The following is a 14,926-nucleotide window of genomic DNA, read 5'->3' on the forward strand; positions in this document are numbered from 1 at the left end:
TCATCAAATTTGGATTAAAAATGAAGAACTTATGAATTTTCTAAGATCATGAATCAAAATGAAATGAAAAATGAAAAAGAAAATGAAATGAAATGAATTAATATTGGATAATGGCAATTTTGTAAATATTAACAGCGAAGCCCAAAACGCAGAGTTTCAATTAATTCGGTGGCACGCTATGATTGGCCTAGGCTAGCGGGAAACAGAAAATTCAAAACGGAATGGAAACATATGGATCAAACACGTTCTGCATCGTGTTCTTCATCAAGAACATCAAACAAATTCCAGAAAATTCGTCATGAACAAACTTCAACCAAAATGAGCAAATCATATATCAATGGAACCGTCTAATCACGTACATCATGGATATGGCAAGCATTTGACCTAACTCTCAATATATCAACCGGATCGAGCAAAAGAACATTGGTACATCAAACTTAAATCCAAGATTTCTCACTAGATACTCAACCAAATTCAAAACCACAAGTTGCATGCTACTCTACGTTGAAAGATCTATCAAAGCCATGTCATGATTTGAGCAATTAAGGAGATCAAAAATTTACCTTGTGATGATGGCAGATGTTGAATCGTGCTCTTCAAGGTCCAAAATGTGAAAACAGATGAAGCTCAATGATGTGGAAGTTGATTGGAATACGTGCCTCAGCTCAATTGTGCTCCAGATCGAAAAATCAACAAAATGCCATGGATGAGGGAGATTGCAACAGTCACGATTCTGCAATGCTATGTCCTTGATCTTGTGAAACAGTCCTTCACCAACACTTGTAGAGGATAGATCCAACAAGAATGAGCAAAATTGATGAAGAATTCAATGAGAAATGATGAAAAAGTGTAGAAAAATTTGAGAGAATTGAGAGGTTTTTGGAGGGAAAGTTGGTTAGATCTGAAATTGTGAAATCTGATTATGCTTTTCTGTTATGATTATGTACTTATACCATGCCTTAATCCACTTGATAATCACAATTAGCAAAATCAAGTGAAATTAGCAAAAATGCATTTTATGTCAAATGGCAAAAATGACCTTTTCATTATGCAGTCAATGTAACAGTAAAAACCAGTGCAAACAAGTCATATTGGATATTTGGAATGTGTTGGAATAGGCTTTGTATGCAAATACCATGTATTTTGGAAATTCACTATTTTTCCCACCAATTTTCAAAGTGAACACTTGAAAAATGACTTTTTGCTATGATGATTTTCAATGAAATGTGATGATGCATCATGAAAGTACATGTAAAATGTGGTTTGGTCAAAGAAAGATCACCCAATTTGGCCATTCCATGTGAAAGTTATGCCACTTTGAAATTCAACATTTTTGGAAAATGATTTGATCACAACTTGCCAACCACAAATGAGAAATTCATGTTCTTGGACTTTTTGGAAAGGTGAGAGCAAGATCTACAACTTTCATGTTGAACAAAATTTCATTTGAAGCATTTTTGGACACGTAATTTTGAGGAGAAAAACTTTCCATTTTTGACAATTTCACAATTACAAGTCACTTTCTATTTTTGGAAAGTTTCCATCTGATTTTATTTTCTCCATTCTTGATGTTTGAAATGCCAAATGAAACTTGTTTAGACATGAATGAAGTGTCTCTAACCCTCTCCCTCCTCCAAATCCATCAATTCAGGCACAGTTGACCACAGTTGACTTTTCTGACTGATAGATGAATCTGGCTATGCACTGATCAAGTTGAGCTTCAAACTCCTGATGAAATGGCCCAATGATGAAACCCTAGCTCCCATAAGCTCAATATAATCATGTGATGATCCCCATATCCATTGAAAACCTCATCTCCTTGCCAAGCCCTGATTGGCCTAATGCAGATGATTCAACTGATTAGGGTTGACCAGTGGTCAAAACCCTAATCCCAAGGTATCTGATCAATCTCTTGGATGATATCAAGACCATGATAATGATGATGTATCATTGCAACCAAGATGAAGCTCAACCCCCTTGAGAATCAAGAAACCCTAATTTGAATCACACATCCTCAGATGATTAATGATCAATTCAATCAATGAAACCCTCAGGCTTGCATACATCAACCTTTTCTCTTCTGACCAAGACTTAGGAGGATGACTTGCTCAATGTAGCCACATGATATGCAACCTGCTAATGCCTAATGACCTACAAATGATATGCAAAATTGCAAAGCTAGTCCCAAGAGAGGAGGGCAAATTTTGAGGTGTTACAAGCGGGACCCTATTCCACTTGACTGACTCTATACAAGGATCTTGGGTTAGGTTCAAGAGCGTCAGCACGTAGTGCGAGCATAATGAACGAATCAATGACTAACAGGGGACTGGCTACTAGTCCCTTCTATCTGTCAATTGCATCTTCACTTAGGAGGACTTAACAAACAACATGCCTCAACAAGGAGGTCTTTGGCACAAATATAAACAAACACAGTCATTGCCTCTTAAGGAGGACTTCAGCCAAACGCCTGACAAAAAAGCGACAGGGCTTCCAGACTACATGGAGTTAGAAGGCTAAACTACCTCAGTGGTGTACCAACCACACTCCTAAGCAAAGCAAAGCAAGCTAATAGCGACTAATGTACCTGTACAAAAGCCAAATAATCAGTATTGTATTCAGAGAAACAAACAGACAACAACAGGACTTTCCAATATGTGCATAATGCAAGTCATAAATGCAAGCACTCAAGTGAGTTCATCACATCAATGGACCTACAACACAACAAGAGTTAGTAATCAAAGCAACTTGCATCTCAAATAATGAGCAAACCAACCATTAGTGCTAGATACCTGAAACACAAACACAATTGGTGAGTACAAACCACTAGTGCAAAGACTAGGGTCAAAGGCAAGTCAAATGACCAAAACAGAAGTCAAAACTTCACATGAAGCACATTTAATCAAACAAGAAAGAGTCCTCAAAAGGACCAAATCCAAATCAAAAGGCAAAGCCATCAATTAATCAAGATAAGGCAAAGGCAAACAATGTGATCAAAATTGGACATCAAACATAGAAAATCCACATTAAAACAGAAATGAATCCAATAATCATGAAAAATTTTATACAAGCTTATCATGTTAAGAATGAACATCATACAAAAATTCAACTCCAGAAGAGATAAAATGGCATATGAATGAAAATGTACAAATGCACCATCAAATATTGTGACACAAATTGTCACACAACATGTCCATGTATCCAAAACAGTGGTAGAACAAGATAAAAATGCCAAACCAAATCTCAAAAATCCAGTCACATGTTAGGAACAAGCATGTCAAATTTCAAGCCAATTGGACAAACTATGTGCATTTCACAAGAAAATGAATTCAACATGTCAATATATCATCATTTGCAAACAAACAATCATCATATAAAATTCCAAAAATACACAATTCATGTAATTAATGCTAAAAAATAAAAGACATCAAAACAAGAACGTGGAAAAAAGTTTGGATTTAATTGATGCATTTTTCCATTTTTTATGATTTTCTAAAGTTGAATGAATAAATGAAAATAATATGAAATAAATGTTGAAAATGAAATGTGGATGGAAATGGAAATATGCATGGCCAGGGACTGAGCACAGGTAACAAAGGTCAAAAAGAGGCACTTCAAAATAAAATCAATTGGAAAATCAGAAAACACCTTCGCCAGGATTCGAACCTGCACGCTTAAGGTTCCAAAAGGCGCTCAAATATTAATTCACAAAAGTCACATTGCCAGGAATCGAACCAACATGCCTCAGGTCAAAAATGCGCTCAATTAATCAACTGGAATTAAACAAATACGCTGAGCCAGGATCGAACAGAGGACAAAGGGGTTCAAGGCGCGCTTGGCCAAAAAGCAGCCGTTTGAGCACAAACCCTAGGGCTGTTTGCAGGCGGTGGCGGACGGTGGTTTCCACCGTCTTCTCCGGCCGTCTCCGGCGGAGCGCCACCGTGCCAATTACCCGAATTCAACAAATTTTATAACGTTGGAAAGGTCTTTCAATGTACATTCCAGATCCATGATTATCTAAGCCTGATTCCTAATACATAAAGCGGATCGAACAGAAACATATACATGTGCAAAACTTCCAATCATCGTATCTTCCTCATCTCATAACCAGAATTAATTCTAAGCATATCAGAATTCTCTACTAAGTGAGATCTATACAATCATGTACATGAAATGGCAAAAGATGATGATCAAATTTCAAGCTTACTTGGAATGGCAGTGTTCAAAGTCACGTATTCAAGGCTCCAAAAGCTCCAATTCTTCTCCTATGATCTCCTTGTGAAGCTTTGTGCACAAATGAATAGCTGAAACCTTCTGAATTCGCCTTAATTCCAAACTTCCATTAACATGTGAGTGCTTGAATCTACACGAAATCTTGCTCAAATGCCACGAATTATGGATGATTCCTGCTCAAAATTCCATGAGGATGATGGATCTATGAAGAAATCTTGTGGTTATGTGAAGAATTTTTGAAATCCAAGGAGAGAGAGTTTTGGAGGGAAAATGGAATTCTAGATCTAGAATTGTGATTATGAGCAAATTCTGTTATGATTATCTATTTATACCATGTACTAATCACTTTGCTAATCCCACTTAAGCTTGGTTAATTCAAATTAGGGAAATATGGACCAATTTGCAAAAATGAAAAAATGAGGTAGCATGCACAATTCCACACGTGAACAGTGCCATGCCAAAGTCCAAATCCACTTAAAATCATCTAATAAACACAATGGAAGTGGTATTTTGTTTATATGATTCACCAATTTTGAATTCTCCATTTTCCCTCCAAAATGCACTTGAATGGACATTTGATCATGTGAACTTTTTTCATGCAATGCAATGGTTGATTTGGAAAATATTGGTCACAAGAAGCAATTTGCAAAAAGAATGGACCATTTTGGAGTTTTGAAGCCAAAGTTATGCCATGTTGAACTTCCATGCATACTTGGTGATCATTTGAGCATAACTCCTCAACCATTCATCATATGATCATGATCTTGGACTTTGTGGAAAGAGGATAGAAAGATATTCAACTTTCATGTTCACCAAAAATCCATTTGAAGCTTCTTTGATGTTGCAAAGTCAAGTTGAATGTGGACCAAAAACTTGCCATTTTTGGAAACTTTCAATTACAGGTCACTTTCCATTTTGGGAAACTTTTGCCCTGACTTCAAAATTCTCAAGATAGATGTTTGAAATGACAAATGAACTTCTTTTGAACATGAATGAGATGTTGAAACTCATTTCCCCACCTCAAAACCCTCAGTTGACTGCACAGTTGACGTTCTGGTCCACAGATGACCTTGCAATGCCCTGATCAGCTTGAGCCTCTACCACTTGAGGAATTTTCTCAGAAATGAAAACCTAGCTCATATAAACTCAATATAATGATGATCATGTGATCCTCTCTTCAATAGAATGCTTCATCTCCTTGAAAAACCTGGCTGAAAGAATGCCATTGATTAGGGTTGACCAGAGGTCAAAACCCTAATCGAAAGGAACTTGAGCATGAATAATGAAGCCCTTGAGGATGACATAACCATGATGATGGTAATATATACTTGCCAATAAAATGATGCTCAAAACCATTGAAGGATCAGAAAACCCTAATGCACTGCAAACCCCCAGATGGTTGATCTCCCATTCAACAAGACCCTCAGGCTTGAACCATACAACTTCTCCATCTCTAAAAAGACTTTGGAGGATGACCTCTTATTTCCATATGATATGAAATATGCAAATTCCTAATGTCCTAAAACATGAAATGCAAAGAGCCAGACTAGTCCCAAGAAGAGGAGGGCAAATTTTGAGGTGTTACATCAAGCATCTTCAAGCATTCTTCAGCAACCTTCATCTTCTTCATAGGTTCCCAGCAACAATCAGTTTACAATTATTCTCAACAAATGGAATCAACGGAATAACCTTCAACCTCTTCCCAGCAAACTACTACAACAACTAATGTTATTTCTACTCCTATTTACAAGGAACCCCATATATTGGATCGTGAACGACACATAAATCTTGCCACTCCGTTCGACAAGCTAGAATTTCTTTGTGAATCATTGGTCGATTTTGAAAACATGAAGAGGAACGTGATTGACCTCACTGAAGAACTTAGAAAGCAAGGGTGGGAAAACTACTTTCAAGAGATCTATGGTCCTGTCTACACCTATTTGGTCAAGGAATTCTGGAGATTTGCATAATAAGACGACCACTACATCGTTTCTTATGTTCTTGGGGTGAAGATCATCATCACTGAGAAATCCATCGCCACCCTTCTGAACATGGAGAAGACAGGGGGAAGAAGAATCTACAATATTAACCCTAGGGAAAAATACATGTCCCAGGAGATTGTCCCAACCATCTTAAAACAGAATACTGAGGGAAACTCGTCCAAGAACAAGGAGCTTCACCAGAACCTAAGAGTCTGGTTGAAAATCATTTTGGGGACTATTCATCACCGTCCAGCGTCCAACTCGTCAGACTACATTAACACTAACTAAAAGTGTATCCTCTACTTCCACCACAAAGGGCTCAAGCTAAATCTGCCAGCCTTGCTATTCAAATATCTAAGGGACTCTGTCAGAGACACCAGGAACAACATGAAGCCCAAAACATACATTCCTCTAGGAAGGCTGATCTCTGATGTTCTGATAGAGAGTGGCCTGATAGATCATCTTATTCATCACATCTGATAGAGGATGTGATAGTTGACATCGGAAGACCTCTAAACTCCAGAAACCTCAAGAGCATGGGAATCATCGAGAAGGTTCTGGTCAGGCCCTCCTTAGACACATCTTGGGAAGCTCTGGAAGATCATAGGAATATACCCAACGGCCTCTATCTCTTCTCCAAGATAGATCCCCCAGAGGTTATTACGCACTATCTGCAGGATCTGGAAAACCAAGGGGTCGATATCTCAGACTTCTCTGTGGACTGGCTACCAGAACATCCACTAAATTTCATGAAGAGGATGCGAGAGCCATCTGAAATAAATTCTAAGAAGAAAGCTCATAAGCTGGGAGAAACTTATGATTGAAGGGTGTCTGTCGGAGATCAAACATAAGTTAGGTTGAGGTGCAACGTGCAATCAGAGATTTCTTAGGAAAAAAACTCCATCCCTTAGCAGTCTCCCCTTCAATAAGGGCAAAGGCGATTCGAAAAATGTTGTTGTTGCAATCTTGTGCCACTGTCATCAGTAACGTTCCTTTGTATTTCCCGTACAACCATGTAACATCAATTTGTATAATAGGTTTATAGAAAGAAAAACCTTTGATGCATGGTTGATACGCCTAGAAGATACGATGAAATATTCCATTTCCAATAGCACATGTCTCGTCTGGTGTATACGCAGGCAATGTTTCCAACTTGATAAAAGTCCCTGGAGCATATTGTTTAAGAGCCAACATGTATTTTGGAGGTTGTTTGTAAGACTCCTTACAATTACCACACACTTTTTAAGCAACCTTTGTCCTAGCTATCCAAGCCTTCCTATATGATGGAGTGTAGTGGTATTGTGCTATAATATGCGAGATTATTGTACTCACCTTTAATGACAGATTGCCGCTAATGACATACAAAATTTCATTTCATATTAACTGAGAGCTAAGTTTTCGATGGTCCTGCATTGGGTTTGTGAGCATGCATGTGTGGATTGGACCCATGGATCCAATCTTCCAAGAATCACTCATCTTCTGGTACGAAGCTGACAACCTGAAAAGGCAGTGCTCATTTGGACAATAAATCTTGTACCTCAATGCATTAGTTCTATCAACTCTAAAATCAATTGATAGTTCCATGTGAAACTTTTTAGTGGCTTTTACACAATCTTCTTTTTTGCGAAATGTGTCTCCTTGTTTCAAAGATCCTTGCATTTTCACATAAGGATTGTACCATATACCTGATGAAGGTTCATCGGAACCCAAATTCAAGCTTTTCATGTATTGAGGTGGACAATATACATGACTAGCTGGTAATGGCTCATCTCCTTCATCATCGGTCACCATTAAATCAACCAAAACCTCAGCTTCTTCTTCTTCGTCATCTACAACATTTACCTCAGCTTGTTCGTCGTCATCATTTTCACAAAACACTTGTGACTGATCAATGAACTGAGACACTTGTTGTTGCTGTGGTAATATATACAACTCTATATCGTTGTACCCAGATTGTTCGTGACTAACAAACATATGATAAACATCATCATCATCTCGAATCTTCTTCTGATAAAACTTCACCTGGTTTTCTGCAAACCATACCAGATTTTTATAGATGATTTGGCCCACAGGTGCACTGCAATTTCTTTTCTATTCTTTGTTTCAGATTTGAAAAATTTGATCGTCGATTTATCGTAAACTGAGTTACCTCTGTGTTGTGAAAACAAAAACAGAATAATTAATGCTCAAATATTTCACCTTCGATATGGGCACTGATCATGTAATATGGTGAGGAAGGCATTTTTTAAATCTAACTTTAATATTTCTATTGATCTGTATGGGTACTAATGGTGAATATATTGACATGTTATTCACATGCAATTAAATAGGGTTAACATTAAATGCATTGATCACACAATTCATCTGCAAAGACAAGACAATTCAGTGAAAAGAATCCATGCAAAGACAAGATAATACAATGCATGCGCCTGGTAGAATCTCTACACACACAAAGCATGAACCTGCACACAAGGAATCTGCACACACAATGCATGCGCCTGCACACAAGGAATCTGACAAGAATCTATGTCCTAATAGTCCAAAGCAGGCTCCCGTTCCAATGGCGCATAAAGCATCCTAGACACCCATGCTATTGGCGCCTCTTCATTGCATGGAAAAAACACATGCACGCGCCACTAGCCTTGGCGCATGTGACATTGCATGTGATAAAAGTAAGCATGCTCCTAAGGCTATGGCGCCTAAGACAAGCATGCTCCTAAGGCTATGACACCTACTCTATTATGTCCTGCCTGTACCCAATCACATGCTGCGTAGCTATTCAACCTAGTAAAGGCTTCCTCATCTATAAATAGGTCATCAACTTACAACATCTCATCATCTGTAACACTAACATTCAATCTCTGCAACACTCCATCATTACCACACTTAACCTCTGCAACGCTCAACCTCTGCAGCATTATGTCTCTGTTGGCTATAGGTGATGAACATAGAGGAACAATCGACAATATCTTAATATTTGTATGTTATTATTCTCTTTTTACTTATTTCATATTTATTTCGTATATCTTTCTTATCTATGTTTTTATTATATATTACTTCTTCTTATTTTATTTCTTACTTATGTTTTATTAGGACCCAAAGCGATTTCGATGCCGTGTATATGAATATGTATCCCACAATCCTTTGATAGAACCATATATTAGAGGATGTGGTTTTGGAAATCTCCTTAACATAGTCTCGTACTCGGTTGACTTCAAATTTATTCTTGCTTTGCTGGAGAGGCGGAGACCCAAGACCCACACATTTCACCTTCCTTTCGGTGAGTGTACAATCACACTTGAGGTTGTCTACATGTTGTTGGGTCTATGTAGAGATGGTAAGGCCGTGAATGGTAGAGTTAACTAGGACAACTCTATCTGCAATGAATTATTGGGTTCCCCTTTATGTGACGACCAAACTGAGGGAGAGTCATCCGATCAAACTAGGGGGCAAGGTATAAATTTAAAATATCTTAAACAATATTATGCGAGTATAATATTGTCTGAAGAACCAACTGAGTACGAAAAAATAATTAAAGCTCGATGTTATATTATGATTTTATTTGGTAATTTTTTATTTTCAGAAAGTACATGTAATACGGCAAATATTATGTATTTACCGTTGTTACGCAACATTAATAAGGTAAGCACATATAGTTGGGGTTCAACTGTATTGGCCCATCTATATAGTGCAATGTGTAAAAATGCCAAAAAAATACTTGTACTTTTTATTCATGTGCGTATTTGCTACAAGCATGGGGTTGGTCAAGAATGTCGTCACTCGCCCCGGTAAACAAGAAGCCATTTATATTCCCGTTTGCAACAAAGTAAGTTTAAAACTTTACCATATAATTAATTAGACTTTATATTACTATTAGTTGTACACAATATTTATCAATTGTTTATGATCTAGGTGGTCAATTAGAGGGATGAACTACAATAGGTGTCTGAAACACGCTATAGTAGTCTATCACAATCTATTGGATCACATTGGACCAGACGATGTAATACTCCTACACAACTCTATTTTAATTTAAACATACTTATCAAATTATTTATTATCTAACTGTGTCGTATTGTTGTACAGTTTATCTGGAGGCCATATATGGGTCTTGATCATCAGGTTAACCATGATGATGTTGTAGTTTGGACAGCAAAGACACCAATTATCCGGTTCACTACTGTGGAGATGCACCGGAGTGACCGGGTAAAACTGTAGTTCAGCATGCAGCAACAAATTTCAGAACCTCCGATGTGTTTGGGAGATTGACATCAAAAAAAAGTCGATGCTCAATGGGATTATTCCGACTTGAGAGACTTCACAAAAGAGATGTGTCGTCATTGGAGGAATCAACGACAACACATCTTAAACGAACCAGTCATACATGATGTTGGACCAACTCAACAATATATGGCATGGTTTAGGTCGGTAATAACGCAATAATTTGTGTCTGATCCACGGTATTTGATTGATCCACCTCAACTAGCTTCGTCATCATACGCCCAACAACAAGTCCCCGTCCAACACCAATGTAAAACCACCCAAACCCAACAAACAACCTCCCACCATCACCCTACAACATACACCCAACAACCAAACATCCAACTTCGTAACTCATTCATGCCACCCACCCAACAACCAAACATCCAACCTCGCAATCCATTCATGCCACCCACTGATCAGTCACCAATTCTCCTTGTTTTCTGACACTCATTCGACACCTTTGTAAGAAATCGGTAACACATTAGTCACTTATTTTATTGTTTTGTTGCGTTATTTATATGTTTGATATTGAAGTCTCTATTTATGGAGCACGTATTATATGCATCATCATACTCCATTTTATGGTCTTTTATGGTAGTTCTTTTGATTTCAGGTATAAACAAGTGCACCAGAGAGATAGACAGGAAAAACAGGCATTCCGGACCCGACAAAAGAAGAAAAATGGACCTAGTAGCCCTGACACGGTCACCGTGTTGGCCAACACGGGTCGTGTCAGGAGAGAAGGTGGAGAAATGGAAAACAGGGAGCTGACACGGCCGCCCGTGTCAGTTAACACGGCCGCCCGTGTCAGTTGACACGGCCCGTATCAGCCTCCCTGAAGGGGCGTGTCACATCATATTTGTGCCCAGAGGCCAACACGTCCAGGCGTGTTGCCCAACACGGCCAGGCGTGTTGCCTAACACGGACAGTGTTTGCTTGGGCACTTGAATTTACAAATTTTTGTTGTTTTTGGCACGGCTTATCCCGGAGGGCATTTTGGACTTTTTTGCAAGGAAATTTGTCATCATGAACTATTTACAGTGGATTTGAATTGGAAGAAAGGAACTTTTTACACGATAAAAAATTGGAAATGATCAAGATTGAAGAGAGGACAAGAACCGAAGAACGGGGATCCTTCAAGAGCGGAAACGATTGATGATCAACGAAATTCCGACGTTTTTGTAATGTCTCAATTTTACTTTGTATCTGATTTGAATAATATGATAGGCTAAACCCCCAATTCCAGGGGGGGTCCCTGAATTGATCATGTAATGACTCCGATGTTTGTTTTCCCTTAATATATCTTATTTGATTTCAATTTCACTGTATGATTTGCATAATGCTTTCTTTTTGGCAAAAATTAAGATTGATGTATGGTTAACGATTAGCAGGACTGCAATGGTTAAGGTTTTCATACAATGAAACCATAGTAGAGATCACCTAATACTATGGATATCCTATGGTTACCGGATTAATCTTGTTAATTTAAAATGCTTGGGTTCATCATAATCACCTAAGGACTTAGAGGTTAGATTGAATACCAAAGGTTTCCCTCCGAGGACTTAGGGGGAAATAATCTTAAGATCTGGTAATTGAAATAATATTCAATATTAAGGAGATATACACTCAAGGGGTCATTACAGGAGATATTTACACACCTACCTTGGCATATTGTATTAACTTGTGAAAATATTTATTTGTTATATTTTTCCTTACAGTGAATTCTTCAAAACCATAACTATAACTTTTGTTCAATTGAGTGACTATTTACGTTTATATTGCTGCGCAATCCTTGAGATCGATCTTCCGGAAACTTCCCTATTATTACTACATCGGCGAAAATAGTACATTTGCTATTTTTGCGATCAAGTTTTTGGCGCCGTTGCCGGGCATTGCCAAATATAAGTTAAAATTATCTCAATTGACATTTTCTTGCTCTGCAACTAAAATTTATTTACCATATTTTGAATATTTTATTTCGATTATATCAGCTAATCTGTGTCTGATATTTGTATGCGAGGTAAGGTCTCAGTTGATTTTCCTTTTGACGCAGAAATCGAGAGAACCTTGAGGGAAAGACTCCGACAAGCTCGATTAGCCAGATTGGAATCAGACGAAGAACAACTTCCCATCCATTCAAGCTCAGATTCAGGTTCTGATAGAGAGATCGAAACTATGGCTGATGTTCCACCGTCAGCCAAAAGACTGTTGGGAGACTACGGAGGGGCTAATGCTCAAACCGGCAGATTAACTATTGTCAACCAACTAGTGAATGTGACTAATTTCCAGCTGCACCCGAGTACCATTAATCAGCTTGAAAGGAAGAATTTTACTGGAAAAGTGAATGAAGATGCCAATAAGCATTTGCAGAAGTTTCTGACCATGAGCAACACTCTAAAAATTGATGGTCACACTAAAGAAGCCAATAAGTTGAGAATGTTCCTGTTTACCTTAGCGGAAGAAGCTGAAGAATGGTTTTATTCTTTACCTGCCGGGAGCATCACAACTTGGGAAGAAATGGAAAAGGAATTCCTGAATGAGTATTTTCCAGCGTCAGTATTTCTGCGGAAGAGGTATGAAATTCTGAATTTTAAGCAGAAGGATGGGGAAACTTTGGGAGATGCCTATAAGAGATTCAAGAGAGTCCTGGTAGCCTGCCTAACTCATAATATGGATGCTACCGAACAAATGCAGATGTTTGTGAATGGTCTAAAAATAAAGACCAAACAGCTAATTGATACCGCAGCCGGTGGTTTCACAAATTTTTCAACAACCACCGGTATCAAGAAGATCATTGAAGTTATTGTTGGTAATGAGCACATGGAGTTGTATGATAGGTGTCAAAGCAAACCATAAGGGATGATAGATTTAAAGCTGGAAACTAATAAAATTCGTATTGAAGACACTATAGCTGCAGAAGTTGATAAGAAACTGAAGGCAATGAATATAGGCACACACCCGGTAGCACAGATCCAACCGGTCCCTGTTGTATGCTGTGAGATTTGCAGTGGTCCTCACCAAACATGTTATTGTTTTGCGTCTCCTCAACAGGTGGAAGAAATCAAATTCTTGAAGCAAAATAATCCTTACTCTAACACATACAACCCGGGATGGAAAAATCATCCCAATTTCTCATGGAAAGATAAAAAAGGAACCACCCCTCAACATGGTCAATACCAAACTCGATATCAACAACAACAACAGCAACAAGCCCCTAAGAAAGTTGATTGGGAAATTGCTATTGAGAGAATGGTTGCCCACGATGTCCAATTTCAAGAAGAAACCCGAAACAATCAAAAAATTACCACGACATCTATAAAGAATCTCAAAATTGAAATGGTGAAAATCGCTCAACAACTAGCTTCAAGTTCTCAAGCACAAGGTTCTCTACCTAGTGCAACCGTGACAAATCCTAGAGAGCATAATAATGTGAGTGTTGTGACAACCCGAAGGGGTAAATCTGAGGAAGTTGTTGAGGAAGTTGATGAAGAGAGAGACCAATTGATCGAAGTGGACCTTGAGATCAAAGAAAATGAAGTGGTTAGAGAAGAAGTAGCAGCACCGAAACCAGTGGTGAACGAAACAGGCATTGAGCCCAAACCGGTTGTTAAACTCCCATTCACCACTCGGAACAAGAAAAAAGGGCAACATGAGAAAAATTCTGAAAAGTTCTTAGAGTTATTCAAGAAGCTGGAGATTAATATTCTGTTGTTGGAGGAACTTGAACAAATGCCTACATATGTAAAGTTCATGAAGGATATCATTTCTAAGAGGCGTACCGCCGACACTAACCCAGTTATCCTCATTGAAACTTGTAGTGCTATTTTCCAGGGTATGAAGATTCCTATCAAAAAGAAGGACCGTAGAGCTGTCACTATCCCATGCACTATTGGATATAGGTCATTCAACAAAGCTCTGATTGATCTGGGAGCTAGTGTGAGTCTCATGCCGTTATCTATCTACAAAAAGCTGGCTATAGGGGATATGCAAGATACCAGAATGACACTCCAATTTGCCAATCATTTAGTCAAGAAACCGTATGGCATTGTTGAAGACGTTCTGGTAAAAATTGATAAGTTTGTTTTTCCGGTGGATTTTGTAATTCTCGAAATGCCGGAAGATGAAGAGATCCCTCTCATTCTTGGGAGACCCTTTCTGGAGATGGGTCGGTGCTTAATAAACATATAATAAGGAACAATGACACTAAAAGTTTATGATGAAGAATTAAAAATCGATGTTCGAAACACCATGAGGTACAAGGATGATATTTGTACAAGTCACACTATAAAGGTTTTGGATCAAGTGAAGATATTTGATAACCTTCTGCCTACACCCCAGTCACCTTTGGAGAGAGTGTTGAGTTTGTCCATTTTCGAGTCGGATAAAGAGGTATATAACGAAGACTCTGAACTGCTTGTCTTGTTGGACACACAAACCCCGTGGAAAGGATC

General features: G+C 38.3%; 1 protein-coding gene across 1 annotated transcript; it reads left to right on the plus strand.

Annotated features, from left to right (window-relative positions):
* The first annotated feature begins 13,334 nt into the window (after nt 1-13,334).
* Nucleotides 13,335-14,663, plus strand: LOC127078470 (uncharacterized). Its single transcript, XM_051018927.1, has one exon. It carries the CDS (start codon nt 13,335-13,337, stop codon nt 14,661-14,663), a length of 1,329 nt encoding a protein of 442 aa, XP_050874884.1.
* Nucleotides 14,664-14,926: the final 263 nt, after the last annotated feature.

This window comes from Lathyrus oleraceus, chromosome 5 (genome assembly GCF_024323335.1).
Source record: "Lathyrus oleraceus cultivar Zhongwan6 chromosome 5, CAAS_Psat_ZW6_1.0, whole genome shotgun sequence".
Lineage (NCBI taxonomy): Eukaryota > Viridiplantae > Streptophyta > Magnoliopsida > Fabales > Fabaceae > Lathyrus > Lathyrus oleraceus.